The sequence below is a fragment of the Acanthochromis polyacanthus genome, chromosome 2 (assembly GCF_021347895.1).
Source record: "Acanthochromis polyacanthus isolate Apoly-LR-REF ecotype Palm Island chromosome 2, KAUST_Apoly_ChrSc, whole genome shotgun sequence".
NCBI classification, from domain to species: Eukaryota; Metazoa; Chordata; class Actinopteri; family Pomacentridae; genus Acanthochromis; species Acanthochromis polyacanthus.
The window spans coordinates 20052273-20077938 of NC_067114.1; the positions used below are offsets into that span (position 1 = coordinate 20052273).

Genomic DNA, 25666 nt, shown 5'->3' on the forward strand with positions numbered 1-25666 from the left:
CCTCAGTTCTACTGCATTATGTATGCCTTTTTAGAGGCCATCTTGTCTGCAATTAGCTTCTGCTGAAATCAGAGGGTGTGAACCCTACTTCACCCGGAGGACCGGAGTTGAGGAGTGCTGTGTGCAGTCACCGCGGTCAGGCTAACTGATGATTTGTCAGTAAATACCGAGAAAATTTAGGATGATCATTTTTTATTTCCTTGTGAGTTAAACAAAAAATAGTCATGTAAGTGCGGAGTTGTAATTAGTAACATTTTCTGGTCAGCACTTACATAACTTATACTATGAAAACTTTTATTTTCAAATGCACTCGGTTTTATTTCCCAGGAAACTTGCCCAACACTCCTCAACTAACACAAGCGGACACACGCTTGCTGAAAATGCTGATGCCGAACATTAACATTAATTTCACAACATGGGTCCTTGTGCAAGTTTTTAAATCTGCAGGTTTTCATGTGCACATGCCTGTCTGTGCAAATCTGCATTTGGCTGCCTCACCATGTGTGCATGTGTGTGTTTGTGGAGATGCTGCTATTTTGCATGGTGACTCAATTCCAAGGCTGTGGCTGAGCACTGGCTTGTCCTTGGCTGTCACTTCTCATCATTTGCCGGTCAGTGAGACAGCCGAGCAGGGGGCAGCGTATGAGCAGTGAGGAGATGGAGGGACTCCTAGTGATGAGTGACAGACTCTGGCATTGAGTGACTGCACCCTGTTAGGACCCCTGTTGTCTTCATGGGGAGCCTGACCCTCAAGTGGTATATAAAGAATAAAGAATATTGCTTCACATCTATAGTACACATCCCCTTGCCCCAACTTCCACGCATATGCAGATAGACGCACCAGCGGATGTGGAGGTATTGGAACGCACGCATTTAAATGGCACTGAATCCATGCAGGGACTTACACAGCCAAATGTGCAGGGAAAGAAAGCAATGGATGCATTCACTTCACAAAAACCTGCACGAAGTGAGACACACACCTCCACTACACACACAAACAATCACACTGTTGTCTCTGTGCTATTGATATTCCTCCCAGCTGTGGCCTTCATGCACTTACAAGTCATCACAGGCTGCTTTCAGCCACCACATATAATGGAACTCTGTAGCACTTCATTCCTCACGTTCTCTTTTTCTCCTTTTTCGTCTCATGAAGGAATGTCAATGCATATATGAACGCAGTGATACATTTTAAAATGCAACCAAAACAAAAAAATGAAAAGAAAAAGACAGACATTAGCGCAGCCAGAAATACACATCCAGAACCTCCTTCCTCTGCAATACAATAAACCATCTCTAAACTGAGAGGACCTTCAGCCAGAGAGGTCTGTGATTAATGCAAAGCATAGATAACATTCAGAGGGCGCCATAATAAATGGTCCCTCCTCGGGATTATTAGACATAAGAAAAACTGGTTTTACCCTGCATGTCAGCAAGATTCCCTTATAGCCCAATCTCTCTCCACAGAAAAACCATCAGCATCATCACTGAGCAAGCTGTAATACACTGAGGACTGAACAGCACAGGCAGCGGTGCCTGTCGGAGATTCAGCTGTTAGTTTAGAAGACTGACAACAAAGTAGCAGTGAGAACATTCAGGCTTTCACATTCACTGCATGATCCAGTTTCGGATAACAGTGTAGTGCTCCTCTTAAAATTTAATGATGCCCGATTGGTAAGCTGTTATGTGTAGGAGAATTTCAATGAGACAAGGTGGTGGATGTTTCAGATATGGGAAAAAGGGGTCAGTGAATACTGTAACACAAAAAAAAGGCATATCAAAATTCTGCTCCTTTTTTGGGAGTAATCTTTAACACTAGAGGACAGAGGAATGAAAAGTTCAGCACAGCCCTGTGGTTGAACATACATACAGGGTAAATGAATACATTTGTGTTGAGTTCAACAGTGCTCCTGAAAGGCATAATACTGGAATTCTTCAATGTGGGAAAGTGTGGAGGCATTCGTATGTAATGCCACACTGTACAGTCTTTGTGCTGAGAGCAGATTTAATTGCTTTTCTTCATTCCTGATAATAAATGCACTATCATTCTTAACCCTTTACGCTTCAGTGCGTCGTAGGTGTACCGCCGGCGGTACACCTACTAATTTGCATAGGAATTTCAAGAATGTCCGACGGCTGCAAACCCGATTATACAAACACTATACGCCGACGGAAAGCTTAGATTCTCATGAATCCGCCGGTATAAACCATTTTCATATGTGATTACCACAGCGGGTGAGAAAACACATTTGTCCGACAAAAACAAATATTCATCCATCCGTTCTCTATACACGGCTTCAACGCACACAGCGCGACTCACATTTCCGGGTTCATTATTACACACAGAAAAAAAGATTCCACAAAAAACGGCCATAATCCAACCTTTTACATCCAGATGACACAAGCCAGTAAACTATTTTGTCCAAAACATGTCCTGAAGTCGGTATAAAATCCACAAATCGGTCGTTTTCAAGGAAATGCACCTCGCGATGTGCGTCCAATATTCCCTGTATTTTTCGTAATTTTTTTTATTTAAAAATAGAATATTAGCGATTTTTTTGTACTGAAAACGGCTGGAATTGACTGAAGCTTAAAGGGTTAACCTAAAGTGGAATCAGTGACAGTGTTGGGTGAGCTCTGCAAAAACATCTTGATAAGTCATTTAATTTTGCAGTCTCCCTTGAAATATGATTTATCAGTAAATAAGCACGCTGCCAGTGGGAAGCGGTAATGTCACCTTTTTCAATGCCATCTCCGTTGCCTCGAGTGTTTTAAAGAAAATCTGCCTTTAAAAATAAATCAAGGCTACACGATTAATTTTAAGCAGAACACTGATAAGGTGTTCGTGAGTGTTTTATACGGCTGTCATTGTGCAAGTGGCACTGATATTTTTTTGTGGCTGAAAAATTTCTCCCCCCCTGCTGTCGTCTCTCCCAGTCCTTATCGCTATATCTTCTTTGACAATCTTTACTGTAGGCAGAGATTAATCAAATTGTGATATATTTTACTCAAGCAAAGAGACTTACCTTAATAACTTTGCTCAGGTCACAGCAGAAAGGTACAGGCCTTGAAAATTATTTGATATCAATCTTACTTTCACCATTACCCCCACACTTTGTAAATGCTCCCAAATCTGCACACAGTTCAGAGGATTCCTGCACTGCTATGGCTGTTGCAAGTGACCTGATAAGAGCCAAGAGTTCCGTGTCAGGTTGTTATCAACAAAGGTACATTTTTGGATCAGCATGAGAGATAAGAATGAGGAAAAGTGCATCCATGTTTCTTTAAAACTCTATTATCTATTCCTGGCTTAAAACATCCTTCAGCATAAACAGGGCCATTCAGCTCCTTTGTCCTATGCTCCTTATCATTGCCCATGTTATTCACGCTCTCATTAGCACCGTGGATAGAGACATTAATGTCTGCTCCGTGCATTCAGATATTTTACATCTGCAATCCCCAAAGACAACACACAGTGGGTAGTAATCTTTTTTTTTTGTTTTTCTGTCTGGCTACCTGCTGAGATCCTGTGTGTGAGCTTTGCATGTGCACAACAGAGAGAGAGAGAGAGAGAGAGAGAGAAACATTGCATCAGAGAAACTAGGTAGTGCATGGCGTGAGAGCTCTTTGTTATCCAAAACAGTCTGCTGTGAATTTTTCTCAATATATTAAAGTAAAATACATCTGACCGGGTTTAACTTGTTGGTGAGTTGTGACAAATACCCTATTGCACCTTTAACAATCCTAATTTTAAAGATAATAAACACAAGTTTGAGAGAGGATCCCCGAGCTGTTATCGAGCTCACTACAGTGTGGTATTGTGCAGTACCAGCCCGGTCTCACGGGGATTCGTGAAACTGTCACGTCAGTTTTTGTTTCGGTTTCGTGCGCACCAACACGATGTCGTCATGTTTTTCGTGCCGCTCACCACGAGCGAAACCCGCTGTGGTAATCACATCTGAAAGTGGTTTATACCGGCGGATTCATGACGATCTAAGCTGTCCATCAGCGTTTGTGGCCGCCGCTGCGGCCGCCGCTTCGGCCGCCGGACATTCTTTAAATTCCTATGCAAATTCGGCGGATTCACGACGATTTAAGCTGTCCATCAGCGTTTGCGGCCGCCAGACATCCGGCAGCAGCAGCGGACAGCTTAAATCGTAATGAATCCGCCGGTATAAACCACTTTCAAATGTGATCCGGCCGCCATTGTGGCCGGATGTCCGGCGGCCGCAATGGCGGCCGCCGCAAACGCCAATGGACAGCTTAGATCGTCATGAATCCGCCGAATTTGCATAGGAATTTAAAGAATGTCCGGCGGCCGCGGCGGCCGCAAACGCCGATGGACAGCTTAGATCGTCATGAATCCGCCGGTATAAACCACTTTCAGATGTGATTACCACAGCGGGTTTCACTCGTGGTGAGCGGCACGAATAACATGACGACATCGTGTTGGTGCGCACGAAACCGAAACAAAAACTGACGTGACAGTTTCACGAATCCCCGTGAGACCGTGTTGGCAGTACGCATGGTGTATCAGTATCAATGTATTATCCATTAACAATTAGTTAGTGCATGTATGTGTACACAAATTCGGCATGTCTGTGTGTTTGTGTGTGTGACTTCTTTGAGCCTGTGTGTGTTTGTTCTTCTACATTAACAAAGCCCAACATCATGTCAGCATGTGGCTCAGGATGACAAATCTCCTCTCACTATCTACAGCCATGAAGCTCTCCACTGCGTAGCCAGGACCATGTTTCCCAGCCTCTCTGACACACAGGCAAGTGGCCTGCCTGCTAAACTACCCCTGCTCCCCAAATGGAGTTCTCATTTTCAAGGGGAACGGCTGCATGGCATAACGCACTTTGTCTTGGGAATTACTTTTTCTCTGCCTGTGTGGCTCCCTGGGATGGACATGGCTGGCTGGCTCTAGGGGAGACAGATGGAGGCCGCTGGCTAGCCTGACACATGTTGAGCGGCTGTGATGAGTCAGTGAAGAGGGGCGGGCGGAATGAAGGGGCACAGCACTCTGTCTATGTGATGTGTTGATGAGAGCGGGGGGAGAATCGGAGGGTGGAGGCCCTACTCAGCCTGAAATCGGCTGCACCCAGACACTAGATTGGAGCCTCACTAACCTGTACAGTGAATGTGATTTGGATAGGTATAAGGGTGTGTTTTATCACTGCTGGGGAGATCAGCTGACATTGAGGGAAATACAGCCTTGGACGTGTGCTTCTTGACAGCAGATGAGGCTTGCTTCTACTTCCCCCATCTCTCCCCTACGGCTATTGCCAATCTCCATGTCCTTTGGGTAAATCAGTCAGGTTTGAGGTATGTGCTGACTCCCTGTGCATTGTGAGATATGTTCAGAGAGTACAAGAACATAACACCCACCAGGATGGATGTGTTGGACCCCTCCATGTTGTTTTGGGTCCTTTGTTGGGCTGCTTAGGGACAGGCTCCCTAAAGCATCCATCTCTTAGAGGTTGTGTTGTGAATATGCAGTAATTTAATTTAGAAAGCAGTTAAGATCACTTATATCAAAGAGGCCTTCCATACTACAGACTTTATGAAAAAAGGATGAAGCCTCTGGGCCTCAAACCTGAAGCTAATATGAAAGTGTCTTAAGCCTGCATTCTCACTAAAGGTCAGAAGGGGGCAACTCCTGTGTTTGCAATGAGAAGTCAGATTACACAGAAATCTATGAAAATTATTAAACTTATCACTTGATTTGTTACCTTAGCAAAGATTTTCCTAAGGTGCTTATGGTCTCAATTGTGAGTTTCAAGTCTCATTCAAGAGCACAAGATAGTCATTTAGTAAATGATGGTCATGTTTAGAATAAAACAGGCAGGGTATGATTGGTAAGTACCAAACTCAATGTAGTCCACAAATCAGTTGGTGATGTCATGGTAGCTACTCTTAATTCTTTTACACTAGTATCTGGGGACCATACATGCCTGTACGAATATGAACAGCAATCAACGTAAACGATGTTGAGACTTCTCAGTTTGGATCAAAGTGCAGTATGATCAAATGACTAAAGTCCAACAAACTGACAAAGGTATCACTAAAGTCAGATTTGTATGACTAAAGACTAACATCTGGTGAAAACCCAGATGATTATCCCACTTCATTTGGTTTAAATGAAGCAATAGATATACTAAATGCTCTACAGTATTGTCAATCAACATGGATATTGTGGTATGTTGTACTTCAAGCTGTTCTCAGCTCTACAATCTAAATTAGATTTCTTTTAATTGCTATACATTTACATGCATGTAAGTCAAGTAACGGCTAGACTGATGCTGGTGCAGAGGGGCCATCTTATGCTAGGGCACTATATAAGCTCTCATCACAAATCATATCTTTCCATCAGACATGGAGTGAGCAAAGAGTGCGATTGAGATCATACAATCCCAAAGATTCAAGTAATGTGTGGCTGCCTGCGTACGTACACCAGATCTCGATTTGTACTGTACAAATGCTAATTGGAGGAAAGGAGTCTTCCTTCTGGTGTCTCCTGCTTCATTCCAGACCATTGCAATGAGAGACAAACTTGGGCTGCCTAAGGCAATGAAACAAGAGTGGCAGTAGGCATCAGGGTCGAGCTGAATAATTCAGCCCCTGGATCACAGTACATTTTCATATTCATATTTTCACTGGCACATTTATCTGAGCAGCCCCCCTCCTCCCCTGCCTGAATGCATCTTCCTTTTCAGACCCCATAAATATCTGAATCAACTAATGACTCCTCTTGAGGAATTAAAAAGGCATCATTAGCCAGCACCTGATGGTTGAGTCTGATGTACTGTGAGGACTTTGTCGATGCTGATTAGGAAAACAGTCTCAAGGGTAGATCTGCATAACAGCAAAGTCATATGTAATGAGGATACCAGGCGTACATTTAATGTACAACATTTCCCTTTTCGCTAGTGTCAACACGATTAAAGGTGATTTATTTTTTGCTGACTAGGAAGCAGCGGCTAATTTATGTTAGAAATAATATTAGACATGATAATAATGATAAAACAAAGCAGAAAACAAAGTTACAAAGCGCCTTAATAGACTGTAATTTTAATATCTTTTTGAGTGACAGCTTTTACACCAACTCTCAGCACAGAAAAAAAAAGTCTATTAGCTGTCCTATGGTTGAGCTTCAACATTACAGACTCTGTATGGTGCTTCTGTAAGTATAAATAACCACACTTTATTTCAGTTTACCCATTATGCAGTGTATAGAAGACAAAGACATGACATATGGTAAACACACTTTTTTTTTTTCCTAATCCATTTCATTTCAGCTTTTTTCATGTCAACAAGGAAACAGCACGTTTGTCACAACAGCAGTGCATTGCTATTTTGGAGGTAATGTCTGAATCCCCGGAGGACACAGCGGATTCAGTATGTTGCACAACAAATCAAACAGATGACACAAGTGAAATAGCAGCAATTCTAAAAAGCTTTCTTTCCCCCTCCAAAAGTATCCGACTTCAGAGTGCTCTCTTTAATTAAGCTCTTGCTCGTGAAGGTGACAAACACATTAGTGATCACTTTATCCCTCCTTTGTGGACTTGCAGGAGCATAATTTTACCTACTCAAGTCTTGAGCACGGCTGAGACAAATAATGTTTGTCAAATAGGCAAACAGGTGTGCAATTTTTTTTTGAAAGTATGGAGAGGAAAACGGGGAAAAGGAGGGGCAATGGGGAAGATGCAGAGGCGGCAGAGATGACCCACATTGGTGCGACTTGTTATGAATTCGCAATGATGCTGCTGGGCTTGTTAGCACACGGCTGGGAAGCTAGGGGTGATGGGAGATGCACAGTCGGCTATCTCGGCTAACCCCTCTGCAATTCTATTACACTTGTTTATAGCTCTTGGCAAACAGCACACCAAAGATACTTTAGCTTTGGAGAGAAGGGCAGGGCTAAAGGGGGACGACTACTTAGCATTTCACAAGGAGACAGGGAGGGCATCCTGAGCAAAGTGAACACGCAGGGGAAGTGAAGAAAGAGCAGATTGAAAGATACAGATAAAACTGGGCTGACTGTTAGAGTAGCGATGCATGGTGCAACAGTGCAAAGCACACTATGGGATTAAAGGTTATTATGGATTATGTGTTTTTTTCTTTTAATCTTTCTGTGAATTGGAACCTTTATGTCCCATTGCTAGCACAATTTGAGAGGATTTGTAAAAATCTCCCTAGTATCCATGAACAGCAACAATATTTCTGAGTGACATTTACTCATCCTGTTTCTCTTGCTGCGGCAGTTGGAGAAATGTTAACTGTCACAGCTAATGCAAATACTCTGTTGTGTTTTCTGGACAGCAGAGTGGAGCTAATAGTAGCACCTGCGAGGTAGCAACTCTTGCCTCCCACACAGACACGCAGTCTGGATGTGTATGCCCATATCCGTTTGTGTGGACAAATTTTAGATTAAAGCCACAGTAGTGAGAACATTTTGGTCAGTTCTCATGACTTCCAAGAACTGATTGCAGGTTTTAAGGTTTAGGCAGGGTTGGATTAAAGTTCCTCTGTTTAAAATTGATCTCTATGATCAAAATTATTATTTTTTTTCCCCATCAAAGTAATCTGTTCCTGTATGTAATTATCTCAGATCTAACTTTGCACAGTTACTTTATAGATCTATGAAGTCCTCACCTCGATGTCCACTCACTCCTATATTACACTGCAGCTGAAGCACACCAGCTCACCTATGACTCTGCTCACACACTGTAAAACTACTCTACACTACACAATGGCAAGCTGTAATGTCAGAGTAATTCAGCCATAGATGCTCAAAACAGAAAACGACTCTGTAGGAGAGTAATGATGCAGGAGGCTGCAAGTTGACATGTTTGGTTTCTTAGGTTTGTTACCTATGAAACTCTAGAAGTCTGAATCTTTTATGACACTGTTATCAGTGACTCGCAGTTTTAAGGCAGAAATGTTTCGTCATGGTGTTGACCACTTATTTTGTTCATAATTATGTCTTCTCGAGTATAAAAAATACACCATATGGACATGTTAATGAGGTTGAAAATGATTTTCATCAGAGGGAACCTTTGAAAGCTGGGTTCTGGCATTAAGGCTTAATGGTAAAGGCATGGTCATGATGGTTTAGACCCAGCAGTTAGGAAATGCATTTTGGCAGTGACTGTCCTTAGGAAGATGGAAAAACAGTGTGAGTGTGTGTGAGTAAAGGATGATGTAACCTGAGCGGCCCACAGCACTAACATGATTAGTTTAGTGGGACCTATTCAACTATGTTACCTGCATGCCCACTGACCAGCAGGTGTTAACAGCTTTCTCCTAAGATTACATTATAGTAATCTCTAAAACTGCAAATGTTGAAAAATGAAAATCATTCAATACTCAGTTTTCCACAGCAGTAAAAAAAACAGAGCTTACCAAAAAGTAACAATATTTGCACAGTATAAATTTAGATTCAGCTGCTAAACAATTGATTCTCCTATACATTGTATAACCTTATATTGAAGCTAGTTTGAATGACCTGCAGCTTTAAATGTCTCTGCTATTCTTTTCCCTTTATCTCCCTGATCAAAGGCTGGATTTTGCTTTGACATGATCTACATCTGATGATGTACATTTTTCTACCACCTTCGGCAGAGCAAGATAAAGCCATTTACGAGCGTTGCTGTGAATTCTGCATTTCTCAACGACTCACAGGGAACAGTAATCAGGGCAAATGAGTCAAATTAATAATAGAACATCTGCCATCATAAGGAAAGATAGAAAATCCTTACCTACCCACCATCAGATGTAAACCCCTAAGCCCCTATGGATAATGGTTCCCCCTGTGGTGTGGACAGGTATACGTTAACTAAATTGTACAGTTTTTATGTCATTGTAGATACCAGCTGAAAAAAAAACAGCAGCACAATCTACAATATATAAACAGACTGACTGGGACGTTTGAGCAAATATAACAGTAATACGGATTTCCAGTCTAACAATAAATACATTTACAAGTGATACTTCTACTGGTGACAGTCACTGAAGGAAAAAAAGAATGCTTCAATCAGGTTTCTTGCTGCATATGGCTTTCTATCCTGAAGGCAGAGAAAGCATATATAATGGAAGCCACAGTATGTCTCAACATGCTGGGCTCATTTCTATTTCCAATGCATCCTCCCAGCAGGAGATAACCACACTGACCCACAATAAGCAGGACCAAAGCGTAACAGTCCCTACCCTCGATCGTGCTGTGTGGACGTCACAGTTAACTGATGGGCTCCACATGTGTGTTCATGCTTTTGTGCTGGTTTTGGAGGTAGAGTATGTGAATCTGGTGAAAGATTGTTGGTATTTAGCGAGTTAGGATATGCCGGATTTGCCATCCCTCTCGTTCACGCTGCCATATTTCTCTCCTCTCCGCTATCTTTCCCTCTGTCCTGGGCACAAGTTTGGACATGCACAAGTACAAAGGTGGACTGCATTAGAATATTGTGGCCAGGTTTAACCAGGGATCCATTTTTTCCATTTTAGAACCAGGGCTGCGTATGAACACCAGCAGTTTTTTTTTAGAGCACACAAAAACAGACTGTTTTTGACAGCTAGCAAGCAATGAGGAGATTTTCACAAACGCTGACAAAATATACTGCATTAGAATCACAAACTCATCCTTTACAGGGAGCTGAACACCCCTGATTGCCTTTTCACCTTGAAAGATTCGCAAAAAAAACATTGGAAAGTCATAAACAGTGGTAGAAAGTAACTACGTACTTTAGGTCAAGTATTAGACTAAATCTTTAGGTAATTTTCTTAAATTCTAGTAATTGGTTACTTTCTTATTCTACTCTGCTGCAACTCAAAGGTAAATATTGTACTTTTTCTTCATCTACACTTATCTGACCAATGTACTTACAAACTTCACTCTGCTGGGAAAAAAAGCACCTAGAAACCTAACATATTGCTAAAGTCTAAAGCAAGGGGAAAAAATTCAACCCTGAAGTGTGTAGCTGGAACTCACAACACATTTCACATATTTATCAATTATTTATTTTCCAGTCTAGAGTGATTCTCCCTCAACATTTCTCAGATAGCCTCATTTAACTGAGTAAGGTCAACCAATATTTTTGGAGTAAAATGTAAGATTTAGAGCAAATAAACGGTTAGGAACGGGTATAGCACCATTTGGAGGGGGCCCCTTACTAGGATGGGCCCCCATTTTTTGTTTCCTCTGCGAGTCTTTGATATAAGATGATTTTGACGAGAGTAGTTCTGAGGAGCCGACAAAAATGAGGAATTCGCTTTTGCTATCACTTAGGAATTAAGTGTGAAGCAGAACTGGGGCATGAACATGACAAAACTCACTCAGATGTTAGAAGTAAGGACGCATCAGAAAATCTCTGATAGTTGATTCATCTGCCTTGCGACTAACAAAATAATGATTAAAAAGTAATAAAATAATAGCAATAGTTATTATTTTAAAAAGTGTTTTTCAATAACACAAGACCAAAAGATGATAACAGACATAAACACAATAAGATATAAATAAACATGTTGCTAAAGGTACAGAGAACGAGTCTGTCAATAAAAAAAAGTAGAAAAAAATACAAAGAATATAAAATATATTGGAGACCAAAGAAAAATAAAAAAGGCTTTTGAACAAGAAAAGTTTCAAGGAGTGCTATAAATGATATCACTGATTTTGCAGATTCAGATCATCAGACAGGGAGATCTGTAGCTGAAGTGGCCTGACTGAAAAGCCTTGTTACCTATAAGACCACATATATATGACTGTGAACAGCGATTACTGTGCTGACTAATCTGGCTTTGGCAGGCGTCAGTGGGCCATGTCAGACAGTGGATATAAAGCAGCAGCAAGTGTTGACTTAGTTGACAAGACTGGAGGCCAACTTGTAAGCCCTTACTGATTTAACATCTTCTTTGTCTCCATCAAACATACAGTATGGCCTGCAATTTCTGAAATGATCTCCAACAAACCAATAAAAAAAATCCAGATTCCACAAAAAGAAACTAGGGCTGGACCAGAATATCCTAATATTCGGTCATTGTGGTGGTATTTGAATATTAATTTTAAGATCTGAATATTCGGATCCGCCCCTCGTCAGCACTAAACCATCATGAAGAATTGGTACATCTAAGTTATGGGGACTGCAGTGACCTCTGGGGTCAGCGTTACTTTTCATTGGCCAGTTGGCTGGCTGTATCACGCAGACATACCAACTCTGACATCACGCTTCACTTCGCCCGTGTTAGTAAAGAGAAGAGAAAATGCTGAAGATGGAGATATCCATGCTAATGTTGTCGGACTCTGACAGCGAACACCCTGAGGAGCAAGATCAAAGTGCCAAGTGAGAGACGGAACAGTATTTGGCGGACTCTACTAGAGTCCAGTCTGGCCCAATTGGATTGTGGAAACAAAGCTGTGACTGCTATCCTAAACTGGCATTAGCAGCAAATACTGCCTGTGTATTCCGGCCACTTCCACCCAATCAGTGCGCATTTTCTCGAAAGTTGGCTATATTGTGAACAAGACCAGGGGCCTCATTTATAAAGCTTGCGTAGGCACAAAACAGGGCTAGAAAGTTGCGTACACCACTGTCTACGCAAAGGTTGTGATTTATAAAAACAAACTTGGTGTGAGAATGTGCGCACCGGTGCGCCAACTTTGATGCTTGCTTACGCACATTTCAGAGGGAACGGCAGTGTCGCAGGGTGAAGTGGTGAATTGAAACCAGATTGATCTCAAACCTTTATTGTCATCACATATTAGACTTGTAGAGCCGGATAATCATAAACCCTCATTGTTGTAGATGTTCATATAGTACGCCATTCGGTCTACGACTGTATTTGCAGAACTATGTTCATATATCAAACTTCCATCTTCAAATAATATAGAGCGGTGAGTGGCACTGATTGATTACTAATTTGGAAAAGGCATGTGACAATCAGTCCAATAGCTGATCAAGCGGATAAATAGCGGTGACAGCCGTGCGAAATGTGGCACAATGGATGCGCTGGCATTGCTGGAAGATAACGTTAATGGTAGGCTCAAAATAGAGAGAGTTTTTAGGGATCACGAGATTTCCTGGCCCATGATGACTGGCTAACAAGCCGATTTAGATTCCCTAGAGCAGTGCTCTTGGATCTATGTGCTGAACTGCGCCGTCTTAGACAGACCCACCCGCTGAAACCACGCCATCCCGGTACAGACAGAGGAGCTGACGACTCGGGGGTTTCTGGCAACCGGCTCCTTCCTGTGGGAATTGGCCGACAGGTATGTTTTTATATGAAGAATATATGAGGTTACATTTGTTGTCTAAATCCTATCTGGGTCTGATATACAGTTAAATGATGTCCTTTAGGTCTGGGATATCACAACCATCCCTCAGCACAATAATGCCAGCTGTTTTGGATGACATTATAAACGTGACCAGTCAATACATCAGGTTTCCTTACACTGTGGATGAACAGGCCAACATTAAACGGCAATTTGCAGCAATGTTCGGTTTCCCAAATGTAATCGGCGTAACTGACTGCACTCATCTTGCTGTAAGGGCTCCAAGTGAAAATGAATTTGTCTATGTGAACCGAAAAAATGTACATTCAATCAGTGTACAAATAATTTATACATCGGACATGATCATAACAACTTTAGTGGCAGGGTGGCCTGGGTCAACACATGATTCATTCATCCTGACGCACAGCAGTGAAAAGACTGCAGGCCGGCGCTGCGTAAAATGCCGTGGATCAGCAGCTTATTTATATACAGATACATTCATGAGTTACTTTGCATTGACCATTCATGGTAAAATGTGGGTGTGTTGTGGGCGGAATGTGAGGTGGATCCACCTGTGCAATCTTCCAGCTGGTGTGTGATTTATAAAGAAATTGCGTGCAGCTGTGCTTACGCACAGTTTTATAAATCAGGGGTGAAGGGCATACGCCCATTTCAGATTTTCGGGGTACGCAAACTTTTAGTATGGATCCTACGCAATGTTTTATAAATGAGGCCCCAGGAGTTCACTCTTGCCCGAAAATGTAGATATGCTCATCTTCCTAGCACATGTTATGTGCCAGGAAGATGCTGTGGCACATAACGGTGACGGCGAGCCGAATATTCGGATATTTGTCATTAATTGGGCCCAAATATCCGGAGCCCAGAAATTGCTATTCGGACAGCCCTAAAAGAAGCACAAAGTCACCCCTTAGCTTGACAAAATATCTTCAGTATTTGTTCCCTGTGATCATAGTCTCTCAATACACAGATTTATTTTCACAGTATAGTTTTAAATGCAGACTTGTTGTTTAATAAAACACTGAAGCATCTCAAATTCAAGATTAACTGGACTCCTTGCATGTTTGCTGAAGAGTTCACTTCATGAACATGGATAAATGGGCTCTAATACCTTCGGCAGCAGGTACATTTACAGTGGCTATCATAAGTATTCACCCTCTTTGATGTTTTACCCTTTTATTGCTTTCATAAATCAATCATGGTCAATAAAAATTTAGCTTTTTAACAAATTTATTGGAAAAAAACTCTTTAATGTCAAAGTGAAAACATTTCTATAAAGTAATGTTAATGAAAGAAAATTATATAAATGAAAATAATTGTTTGCATAATTATTCACCCCCTTCAAGTCAGTATTTAGTAGATGCACCTTTGGCTGCAATCGTAGCAGTGAGTCTGTGTGGATAGGTCTCAGTCAGTCTTGCACATCTGCCCACTGCAATTTTGCTTCATTCTTCTTTGCAAAACTGCTCAAACTCTGTCAGGTTGCGCGGGTATCGGGCATGAACAGCCCTTTTCAAGTCCAGCCACAAATTCTCTATAGGATTGAGGTCTGGGCTTTGACTCGGCCACTCCAGAACATTTACCTGGTTCTTTTTAACCATTCCTATGTAGCTTTTGCAGTATGTTTTGGATCATTGTCTTGCTGGAAAATAAATCTTCTCCCAAGATGTAGTTCTCTTGCAGACTGAAAAAGATTGTCCCCCAGGATTTCAGTGTATTTTGCAGCATTCATTCTGCCCTCTATCTTTACAAGTCTTCCAGGTCCAGTTGAGAAACATCCCCACAGCATGATGCTGCCACCACCATGCTTCAGAGTGGACATGGTGTGTTTTTGGTGATGTGCAGTGTTTGGTTTCCGCCAAACATGACGTCTTGTCTGATGGCCAAAAAGCTCAATTTTGGTCTCATCAGACCAAAGAATCTTCTTCCACTTGACCATGGAGTCTTCCACATGCTTTTTGGCAAACTCTAGTCGAGATCTAATATGACTTTTCTTCAACAGTGGCTTTCTCATTGCCACTCTCCCATAAAGCTTTGACCGGTGAAGAACCCGGGCAGCAGTTGCTACATGCACAGTCTCTCCCATCTCAGCAGCTGAAGCTTGTAACTCCTTCAGAGTAGTTGTAGGGGTCTTGGTGGCTTCTCTCACTAGTCTCCTGCTTGCACGGTCACTCAGTTTACGAGGGCGGCCTGATCTAGGCAGATTCACACAAGTGCCATATTCCTTCCATTTCTTGATAATTGATTTCACTGAACTCCGGGGGAAGTTCAGTGCCTTGGAAATTTTTTTGTAACCATCCCCTGAATTGTACTTCTCAATAACCCTTTCCCTGAGTTGCTTAGAGTGTTCTTCTGTCTTCATGGTGTAATGGTAGCCAGGAATACTGACCAACCACTCTCTGGACCCTTCAGACACAGGTGTTTTACAACTAAATCACTTGAAACACACCCACACCACTCAGGTGATCTTCATTTCACTAATTGTGAGACTATTGGCAACAATTTGATAGACCTCTATTGAATTAGACCATTAAATTAAAAAAGGGGGTGAATAATTATGCAAACAATTATTTTCATTTATATAATTTTCTTTCATTAACATTACTTTATAGAAATCTGTTTTCACTTTGACATTAAAGAGTTTTTTTCCCAATAAATGTTTGTGTTAAGAGAGCCAAATTTTATTGACCATGATTGATTTATGAAAGCAATAAAAGGGTAAAACATCAAAGGGGGTGAATACTTATGATAGGCACTGTATATTTGAATGTGGTTTGGTATTTCATTCATGTGAGCAAAACAGTAGCAGGCAAAATTCTATCATCTGTCAGTCACTTTTAGCTTTAATCGTGTACACACACACTCTCACTCTCTCTCTCTCTCCCCCAATCATGTCACACTCTAAATTATGGAGGGAGGCTCACATTGATCCACAACAAGCAGGCAGAAGACTGCTGAGCAGTTTCAGCTCAAAACATGTCTTGACAATGACACAGGGTTACCGCTCATGCCAGGGGCCCCAGTGCAGCTGCATGCACTGTCCACGTTGTCACCACAGGTGAATAAAGTAAATGAGGAATCAAACACTTAAGCTTCATTTCATTGTGTAAGAGCACTGATCCATCACAAGCCTCTACTCCTCAGCATGCTGCATGACTCCTAAAAAAACCAAACCTACACACATGCAGACAAACACACACACAGGATGCAGACTGAAATATCAAAAGGTCAGTAGACAGACATAAGGAGAGACTGGTGTCATTGTAAGACAGGCTGGGTCAGAGCTCTCTGTCCCTTAGTGTTTGTCAGTATGAAATCAAGGACACAACTGGAAATCGTAAACAAGCTAAAATGTCTGTTTGGTCATGCATATTTCAGATACCAGATATGCTTTGCAATTCCTTTGGTTCACAAATAATCATTCAGTCTCAGTCATCATAAAGCCAAAAATTCATTATGGAAATATGATTTACAGAGATCACATGAAAAAATACTTAAGCCTCTTAATATGAGTGTATTTCATCGGTGGAAATCATTTGGCTATACATATATAATATGCTACACACAAACTGACTGCCAAGCATCTCTAAATTAATTCATGAATGTATATTGAACATGCATTAAAAACCGCAATTAATCCCTCTTTGATTCTGCATCTGCATGTTTTCATGTAATTTCTTCACACGGTATTCGTGTCATGGAACAATAAATATTTTAGGCCATCAGTCGACTACCAAGAACATGCAACTTTTCTCTGTCTGTCCACCATTTTAGTCTTCAGTCAGAGCAGACAAAGCAGCACGTCACATCTACACCACAGTGCCACACAATGGCCAGGAGAGGAAAAGCATAATGGAGACATTAATTAAAGGGATAATACAACAAATTGTTCCTTATCCCTTGACAAATGAGAACTAAGGTCATGTTTTTCCCATGTCGGCTTGTCCGGTTGTTCTCAAAATACTAAAACAGATTCTGGCTGAACGTCAGGGTAAAGATAATGCAGGGACAATGTTTGGTAATACTACGGCATCAAAGATGACACCCATGGATGAAGAAGGTATAAAGGGATGTTGGTCAACAGATGAGCAAGCCTTGTTCAAGCACGTAGGAGATCTGTGTGTTTGCAGCTTTTGGAGCAGTGAAGGGAATCAGGGGCATTGAGGGCTGAATAAGAGCTAATTAGCGAAGAGGAAAGAGTGATGTATTGCTGGAGGAGGGGTGGTCTGCAGGGTACAGGGAAAACAGCCACACACATCACAAGTTACTTTTCAACATTATCAAAGCAGTTTTCTTCACGCATACAGATTCAATAGCTCATATCTCTTATATCTAAGTATTTTTTTGCCTTCTTAGAAAAGAGTGAAAATACAATTTTCAGTCAAACATAAAAAAGAAATCTTCTAGTTAGATGAGAAAATTGATATTTTTTTTGTGTCTAAATGCGTTTAGCTGAGCACAAACACTGGAAACTGAAGAAAACTGTTAAAATTGGCTGTTTCTAACAGACAATCACTTCTTGTTGACTGACTAGTTAATGACAGGACTTCACCTACAGATTGAACCTGGCCAAGAAAGACCAACACTGCAAGAAGCTGTTTTCACACTTCCATTTTTGTGCAGAAAATCAGGACATACAACATATTAATTTGTAAGTTTTACTGGGTGGATTGTGTTCACTTTGGACAGAGCCAGGCTAGCTGCAACCTCCTGTTCCACATTTTATTCGAAGCTCCACTAACAGGCTGCTGGCTGTACCCTTATATTTACTTTATCGTGGGAGAGTGATATCAATCTTGCCTGCAACTAGTAAAAAGCATTTTCCCAAAATGAGAAACTGTTCTTATCAGCTTTAAACCAATCTATAGAATCAATAGTCCAGCTTAGAGAGCAGCCTCCTGTCATGCAACATGAAGAACTTTAGTCTCGCCACAAGTTTGTAAAAGCAGAAAAATAATCAACTAATTTTTGGCTTTTGGACGAGACAATGTATTTTATTTAGTGTTTTCTACATTTGAAGCTTTTCTATTACATATTAAACTGGCACCAGTGTGCCTGCTGATAAATAAGCCAAAATGTTCTTAAGCTCATCCCATCCAGCCCTGTAATCATATATGAGTATGCTGTGTGCACACAAGGAGGATACAGAGCATATATATTGATTGTTGTTGCTCCCCTCTCCCCACCTCATAATAAAAAATAAATCCTGTGTACGTCCTGTACCAGCAAGTGTGAACCCAGAAAATATGTGGAAGATAGCCAAAAATGAATGATGAACAACAACGACAACAACAAAAAAGACTCTTGATCCTTGTTGCATCAAATAAGATATGATATGATAGATTATTGGGAGGCAAACATACTGGGAGATAAACAATACAAGTCGAATAAAATTCTCCTAGGCTTTATTCTGATGGGACCAAATTACCAATATAGTTTCCCCTGGACAGGAATGGCCACTTTAATGCTTATGCGTGTGTAGTCGCTGTGTGTTTTTGTGGGTCAGTGCCTGCATGTGCTATTGTGTTTATGCATCTTTGTGCTTGTTTGTCAGCCTGCGCTCAACTAGAAAAAAATTACGTTCTATAAAACGTCTCCATAAACAGCATGGCACAATAAATCCAAGGCTGAAATATTAAGTGGAACCAATATTTTGCTGGACCCACTCCAGAATTCTAGTAAAACTCACAAGTAGGGATGACCTTAGCATTAAAAATATATATTTTACAGGGGGAAATAATCCAATTCCCTTCCAATGAAAGCATCTTTGCCATGGAGCTATCAGTGTTGTGCACCTGGGTGTTTCCACTGAGACATCATTTAGTTTGCATTCTCTCTTTTAGAGAAAGCTCAATTAAATCCACCATGAATATCCAAAAAGGGCAAATAGGAATTTCTGATTTTTGATGTCACAAAGAATTAAAAAAGTGCTGCACACTGTTGCTGTGTTTTAAAGAGGGAGCCTCCCATATGTGTAGAGAGACTAAGCAGGGAAGCTACAAAGGAAGCATGCTCAAGGACACCTGTTTCTTGCAGGGAGCAGTTTGTGAGAAGCATCTTGTCTGTGCAACACTGCACCAGTTATGTGTAAATGCAACGGAAAGGCACAGGATCCGATTGCAGTCCCTTAGCTTCACATGTAGCCCCAATGTACTTTAGAATGTGAAGACACGTTAAAAATTTGATGAAGTCCTAAGACGACACAATGTGACTGTGTACTTAGTGAAGGATAACATGGAATATGAAGCATTTCTTCATTATATTTTTTAAAAGCCAAACTCGATCATTTATTAATCAAAGAAAACATGCAAAAGAGAATTTATTATACTGCTGAATATTCCCCCAATTAGCCTTACAGCATCAGCATCATGTCTGTGATCCTCGTAGTAGAAACCACAGAGGACACCAGAACAAATTCATCTGCATGAAAGACCCACCTAACTTGAATCCACTCTGCATTTCCCTTTACACTTATGCTAAGGAATGCACAGAGCCTCTGGCTGTTCACTACAGTTATCTGCCAAAACTCTCGAGAAACTGATGTGCATTTCTCAAGAGACGGACGTTTTGAATTTGCTTCAGAAAACTAATTTCATATTAGGGTGCCTCTGGTAGGAATATGCAGGGCCGTGTCTTGTCCTGAAAAAAAAAAAAAACTGATGAAGAGGACAAGGCAGAGAAAAAGTCATGCTGGTCCTCCCTCCCTATTTCTGTCTCCCAGTCAGATGAGGTCATCAAACACCAACCTGCTTTGTATATTAATGATGTAACAGCCAGGGATCTTTGGACACCCCGTCCCCAGAGACCGCTTGGCTGGCAGCAGAGGAAGACTTCATCTTGATTTAAGAGAGAGATAACACCCTCGACAGAACTGTGACAAAGGCTAGATAGGCAGTGTGAGAGGAGATAGCGAGGGAGTGTCGACGGCAGCAGAGAGGAGACGGCAGGAGAAAGAAAGAAGCAGAGGAGGGACGGTGTGATACACTGTGCCTTTAAAGCACCAAGCCCCTCCTACACAGAGCGAAGCAGAAGAGCCGAGTGGTGCTGGCAGGAGCCTGAGCCCCACGATAAACTCTGGCATCAGCTTCCCTTCATCCGGCAGTCAGCGAGGACACAGTGAGGGCGCAGGGGCAGAGAGACGGGGGACGGAGAAAGAGAAAGAGTGACAGAGAGGGGGGAGAGAGAGAGACAAAACAGGCCAGTAGACAAAGAGGGAGAGGCTGTCATAAGAATCACACAGCTCCTTTCTCACGGCAGCAGCCCAGCCGTTCTGTCTGCTGCCTCCAGATGCAGGCGAACGCTGATGGGGATGACGGGTGGCGTGTTTTCAGCAGCACAGTTATCTGAGTGATGGTAGCGGCCGCAGCAGCATCACAATCCGAAGCAGGAGCTCTCCTCAGCGCTCTGGCTCTTAGTCATCCTCAGCCTCCTCGCTCCCTTCTCAGAGTGCTATCAGGGCCATTCATCGCTCCCATCTCATGCCTCCTGCCTCCTCCTCCTCCTCCTCCACAGCTTCATCCTCCACTTCTACTCCTCCTCTGATGAGCCACAGCCTCAGAGTGAAATAACCCTGCTGATAGAAGCTTCTCTCTCTGTCAAGACAGTAAGTAGGGGAGGGGTGGGGGGAGAACTATGTGTGTGTGTGTGAGGGAGAGTGTGTGTGTGAGACAGAGAGAGGAAGAGTGAGAACAGCAAGATGGTGAGAAGAGAAGACGTTTAGTGTGTGCGACAAAAGGACTTCTAAAGAACCAGCAGGTTGTGTGTAGCGTGAGTGATCCCGCTGTGCCTGGACAGTGAGCTCTGGGCATAGCAACAGCAAAGTGATGCACAGGAAAGGTGAGTAGGTGTGTGTCTGTGCCGCGTGTGGAGGTGAGGCCAATGCTGCTGAAGCAAGAGATTATTTTAACAGCAGCTAAATATCGTCAGCGTAGTTAATTCCTGTCCATCTTGGAGTCTCCTTCACTCTTGTTGCTTTTTTATTTTTTCTTGCAATGCTGCTGTGATTTAGAGAAAGAGGGAGGAACTGAGAAAGGTGAAGGAGATGAGACATGAGAGATAAGTGATTGTTTTCCTTTCCGTCTGACCAGGTGCCATGTGTGATTGGCCGGCATACCCCGAGGCAGTGGCATCACCCTGGATTTGGCGAGAAGCTCTCCCCTCTGCTTGTTCTCTGGGGCTCCTTTGGGAAGCTTTCACGGGATTTATCTTGTCCTGCTGGATGGCACAGAGCTCTGTGCCTCTCTGAAAAGAGTCCACAGAGAAAACACACACTACACGGATAAGAAGTAAAATAATTATCCAATCACAGCACAAGCAGGCAGACCGGGTTCCCTTAGCAACAACTGAAGGAGAGAAGAGAATCCTTTTCTCTTTCTGCTCCCTTGGTTTTTGGGCACACCCCTGTGGACTGCTGTGGGTCAGTGTTTTGCGAGAGGACTTGGAAAGCGTTGTTGCATAAGACAAGCTGCCACCCAAATTCCAGGGGAAGGTGCTCGTTTGCCTTCCAGCCACCTTGTTACTATGTCTCATTGGCACCATGAATTTTTTTGTCATCCCCTCACAAATTCTCATCACAAGTCACGTTCCGCTGGCTTAGAAATCAATTCATTCTGATCCTACGCCACCTGGAATGAGTACTGCGTTTGGGGGGATTGGACGCTCTGTGAAAAGACCCACACCTACCTTCCTCTCTTTCATGGACGAGCAATGAAGGACAACATGGTTAGGTCATCATCCGCAAAGAAAATGGATGTGCAGCAAAGTTTATTTTGATGCGAGTTTCTTCTGAGAACCTCATTTTTTCCTGGAGGAAAACAACAGTGCACAGAGGAATAATCGCTTTTTTTCCAAACAGGATCCCTCCTTTCTCTGTTTAAAGACAGTAGCCCTTACGGAGGGACTATATTTAGAAGGCAAATCTTGTCCCCGCTGGCCACCAATAAAATAGAACACGATCATTTTGAAAATTGAGCCACCGCTGGGAGTTCTATTTTTCTATCTATGCTGGATAGCTTCCTCTACAGAAGGGTTAACGTGAACCCATTTTCTGCTTTCACTTTTGTATGTTAGCCTGCCATCATGTCACTGTGTTTCATGAGTAAAAAAGATTGTACAGGACAAGTGGAGAAAAGTATTTTCCCTGTATAGATAGGCGTTTTAAATAGCTTCTCCTCGAGAACAATTTCAAACATACACACTGACACACGAGATGAGTTGGCTCAACACGATTATGTAAGAGTTTGATACCAGCTTTAGCCCATGTATTTTGCCTCATCTTTTTCCATGGATTTACTTTGTTTGACTTTTCCCATGCTCATTTCCTCTTCATTTCTGGAAGTGTCTACAAGAAGGCATGGATGTCAGAGTGTGACCCTGTGCCGAGTGTGCGGGCGAGGCAAGGTGTTTTGGCTGCCCAGGTGCTTTTAAGATGTTGAGGTCTCCCTGCGTGGCCGGGGCCCCTGTTCGGATCAGTAGCACTGAGGCTCCTTGTAGCCAAAGACATGGACCCCGACTCGGCTCCCCCACGCCCTCAGCCTGTTGGCCACTGGCCCCACGTCGCCCTGTAAAGGATGTCCCTCAGCAGAGCTCCGGCCCGGGACACCTCTGAGACCCCCAGCCCGAGAGAACGCATCCGCAGCCACATGAAGATGGTGATCGACCAGCTGGAAGGCATTCTCAAAGAGCTCAAGGATGTGGCCAAGGAACTCCGGGAGGTGAGGATCAAAATCAGCTTACACTTATCAGGCTTCTGGGGGAGGGGGCGGGGGAGAAGATTTAGAGGGAAACAGTGGAAGGGGAAGGGGAAGAGGCGCAGGTAGGGAGAGAAAGTGGGTGCCAGGTGGGTGTGCTTCTCCAGTAGGCTGCATTTAATTAGGTGTAAAATTCTTTTCGCAGCATGGAGATTATGATTAAGATTTGTAAGTGATGAGATCTCACTTTTTTTGTGCGTCTGCAGTCGGAGGATACTGTTGATTACTACCACGACGAGGCTGTCTTTCGTTTACAATCGACAAACAATTGCTTATCGGCAATTACAAATGTTCTTCATGTGTTCAGTGGTGTCTTGTGGGAGGTACAGTAGATGTGAAGAGCTGTTAAAAAGCAGCAAAGCCAAGCTCAAAGGAAATACATACGCAGGCTTAGATAAGATACAGGAGTTAGCGCCGCAATAGTTATATAACCATTTTGTTAAGGATCAGCTGGATTCTTACTGTATTTTCGCAACTACCATGGTAACACTGAAATATTTGTGTGCGTGTGTGTGTGTGTGCGTGTGTGTGTGTGTGTGTGTGTGTGTGTGTGTGTGTGTGTGTGTGTGTGTGTGTGTGTGTGTGTGTGTGTGTACAGTTCACAGTTGGAGCAAGAATCAGAAAAGACAGATACTGCATGTGCTGTTATATGCACGTACAGCTATATGGACTGAAATAAATGTATGTGTGACAGCTGATAATCAGAGTCTGATAAACATCTGTTTGTGCGTGAGAGAGTACAGAATCTTTTCGGGATCTTCCCCCTGCAGTGTCCTCAGAGCGGTGAGCTCTTCTTGCAAAGGCTCCTCCGCAGAAAGCGATGAGGACAGATAGAGACACAGAGACAAATGAAACCTGAGCAAACAGTTGTGTCTGACCCATCCCACATCCTCCGAGCACGTCACATGATTAGCCTCCCACCTGCTCCTGATCAGGTACGCAGAGGGAGCGGATCTACGTCTGTGTCTAAACGTGTTGAAGAAGCGAAATGGTGGATGTGGGTGCATGCAATGACCTGAAGGAGGAGCGTGGAGGGTTGGGGGAGTTTGAGCGGCCAGGGTGAAGCTGTCATAATTCACTCCATCACTGCACAGGCACCCCTCCGCCCCCCCACAACCCCTTCTCCCTGCCTCCCAGTCCTGTCCCACTCACTACGCTCGAATTTATGTACTTGCACTGTTGGAGGTGCAAGGGCACAGCTCGCAGAGCACCTTCTCTCTGGTGAGCAGCAGAAGCCGGCCCACGTGCGGGACTGATTGATGATTATGGGACAACTGCAAGTGGAATAATGCTGGCTGGAGCTATTTATAAACAAAAACACGGCCCTGTGCTTCTGCCAGCTCCAACACATATTACCATTCTTATCCAGGACCCCATTAGAGAGGGCTCTGCAAAGTGGCTCAAATGTCATTTTTTATTGGGAGAGCACAATCCCACATATTGAAATGGCTAAGGAATCATATTAGCTGCAGTGGCAGTCATAATGCTGGTATCAATATCCTGCAATTAACTGACCTAAGAGATTGCAGACTGTATCAAAGGGAGATGAAGAAACGGAACCAGTGTAGCACCATCGGATGCATGGAAGCCTAATGTTCCATAAAATCTCTCATTCTTGGCCACATGAAAGGAACACCATAATAGATAACAACTGTCACATAAATAAATGATGAATTGCCGTGTGAATGTAGTGAAATAAATAACTCAGTGAAGGAGCAGTAATGACTGATTATCACCCACAAGGTCTTTGGGGAACTGGAGATACTGCAGTGCTCCGAGGAGTTAAAGCTGACACTCCAAAGCACAAAGCTGCCCATAAATTAGGAAGTTAAGAGTGTGTTGCTAAACTTACTTCACAGTACTGCTTTCACTGCTTAAAATCACATATATACAGTGTCATTGTGCCAAGTGGCCAAAAGCAGACTCCAAGAAGCAACTGAAGCACCTCATTTGAACACATTATTAGTCACATCGCATGAGAATCTGCCTACATTCAATTTTCTGATCCCGTTCATTGCCTCTAGGGCACATCGCATATTGCTGCGTTCATTTAGATCATTTACTCCATACCGTTAAATGTCAAATGATTTAAAATTGCAAGTTTTGGAAGGTTTTCTAATCAAGTTCTAGCTGTCTGGTATTCATAGCCTCACACAGCAACAATTTTAAAAAAGGTATTTTCAATATTTTTAGGTCACTAGAGTGCAGGGAATAACACTTTCACTGCTAAAATTTAAATGAGGATTTGCAAAGTTTACCAGTTTATAATTTAATAAATATTTTAAGCACCAAGGAAAAATTTAACAAGGCCCAAAGGGATTTTCAAATCCAAAGAGATAGGTGAGACAGAAAATTGTTTACATTTTTTTTTTTTAAATTTGTGCTTCGTTTGCCAACACTCAGCATGTCAGGTAAAGGCAACCAGACCTGCTGTTTAACATGGAGTACCTTATCCAAAATACGCACTGCTGCAGATTTGGAATCTTCCAAACATGAGATTCATCAACTTGTAGATTTTTTATTTAGCAGAACAAAGTGTGAAATAATTGATAATAATCACAGTCAATAACCTTGGTGAATAAACACCAAACACAGTCAACATGATGGTACAAAAGAGGATCTTTGAAAA

General features: G+C 42.5%; 1 protein-coding gene and 2 long non-coding RNA genes across 4 annotated transcripts in view; 2 read left to right on the forward strand and 1 right to left on the reverse strand.

Moving 5' to 3' along the window:
- LOC127532485 (uncharacterized) overlaps positions 1 to 25666 on the forward strand; it is a 156710-nt gene that overhangs the window by 51431 nt on the left and 79613 nt on the right. The gene's annotated exons all lie outside the window — the stretch shown is intronic.
- LOC127532481 (uncharacterized) lies at positions 18677 to 20166 on the reverse strand. Its single transcript, XR_007939917.1, has 2 exons — positions 20035 to 20166; positions 18677 to 19927 (listed from the first exon to the last, which is right to left on the reverse strand). It is a non-coding gene; the product is annotated as an uncharacterized LOC127532481 (long non-coding RNA).
- insyn1 (inhibitory synaptic factor 1) overlaps positions 20352 to 25666 on the forward strand; it is a 45922-nt gene continuing 40607 nt past the window's right edge. The window contains exons 1-2 of one of the 2 annotated variants that reach the window (XM_022200456.2): positions 20352 to 20891; positions 21376 to 23001. In XM_022200456.2, coding sequence (XP_022056148.1) covers positions 22858 to 23001 — 144 coding nt within the window. In that variant the 5' untranslated portion in view covers positions 20352 to 20891; positions 21376 to 22857. Of the gene's footprint in view, positions 20892 to 20916; positions 21125 to 21375; positions 23002 to 25666 lie in introns of those variants that run through there. The other variant, XM_022200457.2, reaches the window with a different exon arrangement.